Source organism: Salpingoeca rosetta, assembly GCF_000188695.1.
Source record: "Salpingoeca rosetta unplaced genomic scaffold supercont1.10, whole genome shotgun sequence".
NCBI classification, from domain to species: domain Eukaryota; class Choanoflagellata; order Craspedida; family Salpingoecidae; genus Salpingoeca; species Salpingoeca rosetta.
This window is the reverse complement of record NW_004754924.1, coordinates 32501-40773: the sequence shown is the minus strand read 5'-3', so window position 1 is coordinate 40773 and position 8273 is coordinate 32501. Positions and strand designations below refer to the sequence as shown.

The following is an 8273-nucleotide window of genomic DNA, read 5'->3' as shown; positions in this document are numbered from 1 at the left end:
TGTGTGTGTGTGTGTGTGTGTGTGTGTGTGTGTGTGTGTGTGTGTGTGTGTGTGTGTGTGTGTGTCGTGTGTCGTGTGTGTGTGTGTGTGTGTGTGTGTGTGTGTGTGTGTGTGTGTGTATGTGTATGTGTGTGTGTGTGTTGCTGGCGTTGGTTTGCCCTGTCACCTCACTCATCTCGCTACCACTGCCTGCTGTCTGCCACCTGCGTCAATGCGTGTGGGCAGGAGCGCCCTTGGTCAATGTCAACCACCAATGAGTCGGAAAGGGTGGAAGCGGCCAGATGACGTTGCCATCAAGGACCTCCAGGGCAATGTGCGTGCAGTGTGTAAGGGGTGGGGGTGGTGATGATGATGATGGCGTGTGGTGGTGTTGAGGGTTGCGGGCGGCAGCATTGAAGGAGTTGAGCATCTCACTTCACACACACACACACACACACACACACACACACACACACACACACACACACACACACACACACACACACACACACGCACACACACACACACACACACACACACACACACACACACACACAAACAAATAAACTGCGCATGTTGACAGGCGCCTCGAGTGGAGGACCAGGTGGACCCGCAGTACGACGAATACTTGGCCCTTCTACAAGAGCGAAACAGGTGCATGCAACGCGTGGCGTGTCACCTTGCCAGCGAGCGCGTGCATGCGTTGTTTGCATTGTGTTGTGGCTGGGTGCCAATACCACACGATGTAGTGAGAGATGTTTGCTCGCTTGATGTGTTGTGCGCGTGCCTCACTCACGTTGATACGCACACGTCCACGATGGAACCCCCACCACATATCTTAGAATTCTCAAGCGCATGAAAAAGAAGACCGATGAAGAGGTAAAGTAGCTTGCATGCATGCGTCCGAGAACAGATGCAATGGCTTTGCAGCGCTGCACACACGCACACACACTTTGTCTCTGTCTGTCTGTCTCCCCCTTCTCTCTTTCTCTCTTTCTTTCTCTCTGTCTCTGTCTCTGTCTTTGTCACACACACACACACATGCACACACACACACACACACACACACACAGGTGGAGCGCGAGCGGAAGGAGGCCGGCTTCTCGCTGTATGTGAATGGGCCGCATCGGTCTGGGCGCGACCGCCGGGCCACGCCGGGATCGAGGACAGGGTCTGCTCGGAGACGACCGCTGTCAAAGTCAGTCACGGCCGTTCGGGATGGGAGGGGAGGCGAGGACAAGCGCATGTGCACATGTGTGCATGCTGTGTGTGTGTGTGTGTGTGTGTGTGTGTGTGTGTGTGCGTGTGCGTGTGTGTGTGTAGATACGTTTGAAGCTTAGTATTCGGTTTCGACAGCGTGTGCACCTGAATAGCGTCACGCTCTCACACCCATTTACACACGCTCTCACACCCATTACACACGCTCTCACACCCATTTACACACGCTCTCACACCCATTTACACACACACACACACACACACACACACACCTGCGTCCCTGCAGGCGACAGGGGTCGTCCCGCGGCGGCCGTGCAGATGCTGCCGACACCCACACCGATGGCGACGACGGTGGCGGTGATGTATCACCCAATATGGAGCGCCCGCCCGGGTCGCGTCGGCGCAACTGGCAGCCGGCAGACTTTGAGATCCGCACAGGCCAGGGGCAGCGCAGGACGGTGGTTGCGCCAAGGTCTGTATGTACATCGTGTGTTTTGTTCGCTGGTGTTGGCCATCAGGACTGCGTTTGTGTGTGTGTGTGTGTGTGTGTGTGTGTGTGTGTGCGTGCGTGTATGTGAATGGTTGTCGCGTGGTTGATCATGCTCACCGCGTGTGGATGGGTGGCTGCTTGTGTTTGTCGTGGTCGTGCTGCAGTATTCTCACGGGCGCATACGAGGACGATTTTGATGCGGACGAACAGGTACGGCACCCTGCGTCACACATACACACACACACACACGCACGCACGCACAGAGGCAAGAACACACACATACAAACCACACACGCACATACAAAAAACACCCACACGCACACGCGTACCAACACAACACACCTACCACACGACATCTCATCACATGTTGTGCATGGCTTTGGGTGTGTCGTAGGATGATGATGACGGCGACGGCAATGAAGATGAGGATGAAGTCGTGGATGAGACAGATGCACGTGGCGGCAGCGTGAGTGATGCACACGATGATGGTGATGATGACGATGGTGGTGATGATGTGGCCGAGGAGCAGCACATACGAGACTTTGACCACACTGGCGATGGGGATGCTGATCAGCACGAGCGCTCCGGCGAAGCGGCGGGGGAAGTGGTGCGCGAGTCCATTGAGTCGTGGCCCCTGGACACCACAACGCCAACTGGCGGTAACGGCGATGGCGATGATGATGGTGGCGTTCATGATGACAGTTTGCTTGAGGAAGGCCCAGCACGGACACAAACGCAGTCGCCCACCCCTCACGTGCACGGCATCGGCATTACCGACAGCCACCAGCAGTTGGAGGGGGCGGTGATGGACGTGACCCAGGACATCCCCACCGTGGTGGGCGACACCACATCTGCGCTACCACATGGTGATGAGGACAGGGCCGCCGTCACAGCACGCAGCGACGATCGCAGCGACGATGTCAACAACGATGATTACAGCACCAACGGCGTTCGCTCCGTCGCCAACCCACATATCAGCGGTGATGGCAGTGCTGATCACGATGCAGACAGCGTAGATGGAGGCCGCACCAGCATTGAAGACGACAACGCAAGCATGGCCTCTGCAGACTCGTTCCAGCCGGGAACACTCACGCGCAACACGACATTCGTGCTTGAATCGCCGGCAGAGCTCGGGTTTGAGCTGCCGCGCGCTGAGGAAACGCTGAGGCCGCTGCACCCCGACAGCAGCGACAATGATGACACTGAAGGCGATGGCGATGGTCGATGTGGGACGAGTGATGGTGATGAGGAGACAAGGGGTGGTGGTACGTCGACGGTAGCGCGTGGCAGCGGCGGCGGCGGAAGCGTTTTGAGGGCGGCCAGGGGCTCTGTGAAGCGAATCAAGACCGAGCAGGCGACAAAGGCCGGGAAGAGAGGGAGCCACAATGGCAGCAGCACCCGGGATGGTGGCAGTGATGGTGGAGATGATGCAGGGAAAGGGGAGGGCAAGGCGGCGCGTGCAGCAGAGGCGAGAAAACGGTTGAGAGAGCAGAAGAGGAAGCTGGCTGCAGAGAAGCGGCGAACAGGCGCAGGCGAACGCGAACCGTGGAGAGTGGAGTTTGTTGGAGTTGAGGGTCAGGCCACGAGTGTGATTGGTTCCACAGACGCCAGCACGAGTGGAAGCAGCAGCAGCACCACGGTGTCGCTGGAGAAGGCGTGGAAGCGGCTGAAGCGACACGGGCGATCGCTGATCATCCGACCGAAGAGCACATGGACGGACTGGGTTGGCGTCACGCAGGACGTCGGCCTCACAAAGGTGTGGTGGGCACCAAGATCACTGGTGTTTGTGTGTTGCTTGCGTGTATGACTGTGTTTGCATGATTGCGTGTGCTTGCATTGGTTGTAAGGACATGCACTTGTGTACATTTGTCACGGTGACGACCACGCGCGCGTGTGTGTGTGCGCGCGCGTGTGTGAGTGTGCGTGTGCGTGTGCGTGCATGTGTGTGTCTGTGCGTGCGTGCAGGTGCATGTGTGTGTGTGTGTTTGTGTGTGTGTGTGCATGGGTTTTGTCATCTCACCCGCAACCTTTGACACCGTCATGTCCACACAGATTGAGGTCCTGGACGCTTTTCTGCAACCCATTGCTCCTGGGCCCAACACGTGGCTGCTCGCTGTCAACGACGCGTTCGATGCACACACACACGAGCTGCTGACTTCTGGCCCTGCCAACACCACCGACGCCGCGCACATGTGGCTTTGTGAGTTTCCATGTGGACAAATTCGAGACACGGGTCCAGTGCAACTGTGCATGTGTGTATTTGTGTGTGTTGTGTATTTGTGTGTGCTTGTGGGTGTCCGTGTTTAATGTGTGTGTGTGTGTGTTGTGTACTTGTGTGTGCTTGTGGGTGTCCGTGTTTAATGTGTGTGTGTGCATGCTTGTGTGCTTGTGTGCATACATGTTTAATGTGCACGCGTGCGTGTGTATTGGTTGCCTTTATCTGTTCTCGCAAACATGTTGCGCTCACAACCATCCCCACCTGCTTGCGCCTGTTTGCCAGATCACGTGCAGGACGACGCGTGGCCTGCGCTGCGGCTTCGGTTCGAGGCCTCGCTGTCGCCCTCCACAATCCGCATCGTCAACTACAACCGGCCCAACTGCGAAACGAACGGCGTGCACACGATTGCCATTGAGGACGACGCAGGTGCCTTGCTCTGGTCCGGCCAACTCACAAAGGTAACAAACACATCGCGTGCTGATTTGGCGGAGGGGAGGTGAGGGGAGACTGTGAGCCTCACATCGACTCGCTGCTGCTGTTGTTGGTTGGTTATTGGAGGTTCAATTGTTGTCGTGCGTTTTCGCTGATGCTCGTGGCACGGTGGCGATGTACTAAACACGCCACGACCACACGCATCCCATGGCATCGCAACACTGCAGGGAACGGGGCGACGCAACAAACCGCCGATTGTGGAGGCCGAGCTGTCGTGGCCGTCGCCAGCAGAGGAGGATGGTGATGGTGATGGCGATGATGATGATGATGATGATGATGATGGTGGTGGCGGGGATGAGGTGGACGCAGCCGCAACGGGTGAAGCGGAGAAGAACATCGGCGGTGGGGATCATGCCACTGGCAACGCGGATACAGCAACACCGCCTGCACCACAACACCAACATGCCGGCACGACGGGAACGGCAACGGCTGGGCGATCGCCGGCGCCGCTGCACCGCGGGTTGCGGTCGTCGAGTGCACGCGTGTCGCGCCCGCCGCCACCCTGGATCCCAACAGCGGACGGCCCTGTAGCCGCCACTCCCGGCAGTGGCGACGACGATGGCGAGCGGGTGCACGTGCGGTCGTCGAGTGCGCGGACACCAACTCGCGCGCGCCCGGCGAGTGGACGGCGGGTGTCGTCGCCGGCGCTGTGGCTGAAGCGCGCGCCACTGCAGCGAGCAGCGTCGGGGTCCCTGCTCAGGGAGCTGGAGGGGGCGACTGGCAATGACGGTGGTGGCGGTGGTCATCGTGATAGCAGCAGTGGCAGAGGCAGTCGTCCCGTGTCGCGATTGTCTGTGAAGGCGGCAGCGGCAGCAGTGCTGGTGCCGGAGCTGGAGAGGAAGCAAGACAACGTCAGTGGCGATGAACAGGGCGCATTTACAGCACACAGACGCCCTCCTGATGAACAACAACAACAACAACAACAACAACAACAACAACAACAACAACAACAACAACAACAACAACAACAACAACAACAACAACAACAGCAACAACAACAACAACAACAACAACAACAACAACAACAACAACAACAACAACAACAACAACAACAGCCTCGTGCGCCGCGTGCGTCCCAGGCGCGCCAGACCACGGCCACCACGGCGAGTGTGGGCGGGCGCGGTGATGACGGCGCGATGGAGCGATCAATGGACGGACTGAACGCGTTTCGGAAGCTGCAGGCGTCGCGAATTGATGCGCCGGACTTCCAGCAGATGCTCAACACGAGCCTGAGCCAAGAGTTCAGAAGGCTGTGGGGAGCAGAAGAGAGGGAGGCGCATGCCACAGCGCATGGCAGCGGTGACCACGATGATGATGGTGGTGGCAAGGAGGAGAATGCCAACGCGGTCATGATGGCAAACTCGGCATTCGATAAAGTGCTGAAACAGCAGCGGCACAGACAGGACCAGCAGCCACATCAGCAGCCACAACAACGCCTACACGCGGACAATGAACGGGAAGAGATGATGGCCGAGCACGAGAGGGGTGCACACGACCACATCGATGGTGCCCAAGACCAGCTCTTTCCGCAAGACCTCACGCAACAGGAGCAAGGGAAACAACGCAGCGGAGCAGATCAAGGCTTTGAACAACAGCAGCAGGAGCAGCAGCAACATGCTGGTGACCGTTTTGGTGCTGGTGACGGCGGCGATGGTGGTGCATATGGGGTCGCTGTCTCGACAGCAGTCCCATGCGGCATCTTTGAGGAGCGGCCGATGGGCCAGCGCGTTGTGCTGCACCTGCACTCAACATGGGGTGACCCGCACTACATTGGCCTGACCGGCGTCGAAGTGTTTTCGCCCGCCGGCCATTCGCTCCGCTGCACCTCCGTCACCGCGGACCCGCCCGATCTCCGCATCATCTCTGGTTACGACCAGGACCCGCGTGTTGTTGACAACCTCGTTGACGGCACCAACTGCACCTGCGATGCCATGCACATGTGGTTGTGCCCCTGGCTTGGTCCACACCACTCCCACACCGTCACGCTCCTCTTCCCGCAGCAAACGGAGATTGGTGCTGTGCGCGTGTGGAACTACAACGAGTCGCGCACATCGTCCTACCGCGGCGTGCGCGAGCTCTCCCTGCACGTTGACGGGCGGTGCGTGTTTCGCGGGGAGATACGGCAGGCGACAGGCAGCGTCTCGACCCCACACGAGCTGTTTGAGCTGCTGCTGTTTGTGCCGCCGGCATCGGGCGTGCTGCAGGGCATCGAGGCCTTTGACGCCGTGCAGCGCGCACGTGTACGCGGCGCCAATCGTGGTGCTGGCCGTGGCGCTGGCGTCGCGGGTGGCAATGATGATGGTGGCGGAGGTGAAGGTGATGGTGAGGGCGATGGGGATGAGGACGGGTTCCTGCCGCCACGGCCCGCGACGCGCGGGGAGGATGGACCCGTTGACATCAGCGCAGACGCAGCGGCGGTGCAGCAGCTGCTGGAGGAGCTGCAGGGCGATGACGGCGGCACTGGCAATGGTTGTGCTGGTGGTACTGGGGGTGACGACGCCGCCGACGCTGGTGGTCGCGGCGACGGGGCGGAGGGCGGCTTTCAGCTGCCCGTGTTTGAGGACACGGCGTCAGGTTTTGATGAGACACCAGTTGGCGTGTCGTCATCATCACCAGCCACATCGTCGGCGGCGTCGACGTCCACGCTGCCAAAGGGTACGCGGTTTCAACTCAACTTTGTGGAGACGTGGGGCGATCCGTACTACCTTGGTCTCACCGGTCTACAGCTCATCGACGAACGTGAGTTGCCTGCAATCAATTTCTTTTTGTGCGTGCGTGCGTGTGTTTGTTTGTATGTGTGTGTGTGCGTGTGTGTGTGCGTGCGTGCGTGCGTGTGTATGTATGTGTATGTGTGTGTGACACAAGATATCATTGGATCATTCTTGTTGGTTTTCTGACTCGGCGCGTGCGTGTGTGTGTGTGTGTCGGTGCTATGCAGACGGCGGTGTGATTGCTGTGTCGATGCGCCAAGTGGAAGCGGTGCCGCGCGATTTGAATGATCTTCCAAACGTTTATGATGACGACCGCACACTCGACAAGTTGTTTGATGGCACCAACATCACCACCGATGACGAGCACATGTGGCTCATCCCCTTTACCCCCACCGGTGTGTTTGTTTTGTGTGCGTGTGTGTGCGTGTGTGTGTGTATGCCACTGTTGTCTTGCCACTCACAAATGACGCCCTATTGCTGCTGTTGTTGTTGCTCCTCTCTTCAACACGTGTGATGGGGCTGTCAGGTGACCATCTCATCACTTTCTTCTTTGATACACCGACGACCGTCAGCGCTCTCCGGTTCTACAACTACAACAAGAGCGCGGATGATATTTGTACGTCGATGCTGACTGGCTGTTTTTTCATATGTTGCGTGTACTCCCTGACACACCGATGTGCTCGCTCACATGTCAACACACATGCACACACACACATGCGCGCGCACACATATGCGCGCACACATATGCGGACACGTGCGCGTGGCAGATCGCGGAGCTAAACGGGTATTTGTGTCTGTGGATGATACGGATGTGTCACCGTCTGGCGGGTATCTCATCTGCATTGCGCCGGGCAGCGCTGCGTTTGACTTTGCCCACACCGTCTCCCTGCACCCACGACATCGCCGCTACCCGCCAGCGTCCATCCACCACAAGCAGCTCACACCGAGGTGAGGCCATGCGTGCTGTGTGCATGTGTGTGGGTGTGCGTGCGTGCGTGCGTGTGTGTGTGCATGCGTGTGTGTGTTGTGCGTGTGTTTTGTGGGTGGGTGTATGCGAGAGAAAGGGAGTGTGCGCGCGCGTTTTGTCTGTGCGTATGCTTTTGTGCTGATGCCGGTCACGTCACTGTGATTTGGGAATGCAGGTGGAACGCCACCAACTCCTACA

The 8273-nt window shown here is 58.4% G+C and overlaps 1 protein-coding gene across 1 annotated transcript in view; it reads left to right on the top strand.

The window, feature by feature from the left end:
- Nucleotides 1–253: 253 nt before the first annotated feature.
- The window catches only part of PTSG_04310 (uncharacterized protein), a gene marked incomplete at both ends in the record, with an annotated part of 9344 nt that continues 1324 nt past the window's right edge, over nucleotides 254–8273 (top strand). Inside the window, 15 exons of the mRNA XM_004994340.1 lie at nucleotides 254–313; nucleotides 563–633; nucleotides 822–858; nucleotides 1053–1177; nucleotides 1484–1669; nucleotides 1852–1897; nucleotides 2082–3443; nucleotides 3740–3887; nucleotides 4188–4363; nucleotides 4565–5248; nucleotides 5477–7136; nucleotides 7336–7503; nucleotides 7635–7724; nucleotides 7876–8056; nucleotides 8251–8273. The exon at nucleotides 8251–8273 is cut by the window's right edge and continues 157 nt beyond it. Coding sequence (XP_004994397.1) covers nucleotides 254–313; nucleotides 563–633; nucleotides 822–858; nucleotides 1053–1177; nucleotides 1484–1669; nucleotides 1852–1897; nucleotides 2082–3443; nucleotides 3740–3887; nucleotides 4188–4363; nucleotides 4565–5248; nucleotides 5477–7136; nucleotides 7336–7503; nucleotides 7635–7724; nucleotides 7876–8056; nucleotides 8251–8273 — 5017 coding nt within the window. The remainder of the gene's footprint in view (nucleotides 314–562; nucleotides 634–821; nucleotides 859–1052; nucleotides 1178–1483; nucleotides 1670–1851; nucleotides 1898–2081; nucleotides 3444–3739; nucleotides 3888–4187; nucleotides 4364–4564; nucleotides 5249–5476; nucleotides 7137–7335; nucleotides 7504–7634; nucleotides 7725–7875; nucleotides 8057–8250) is intronic.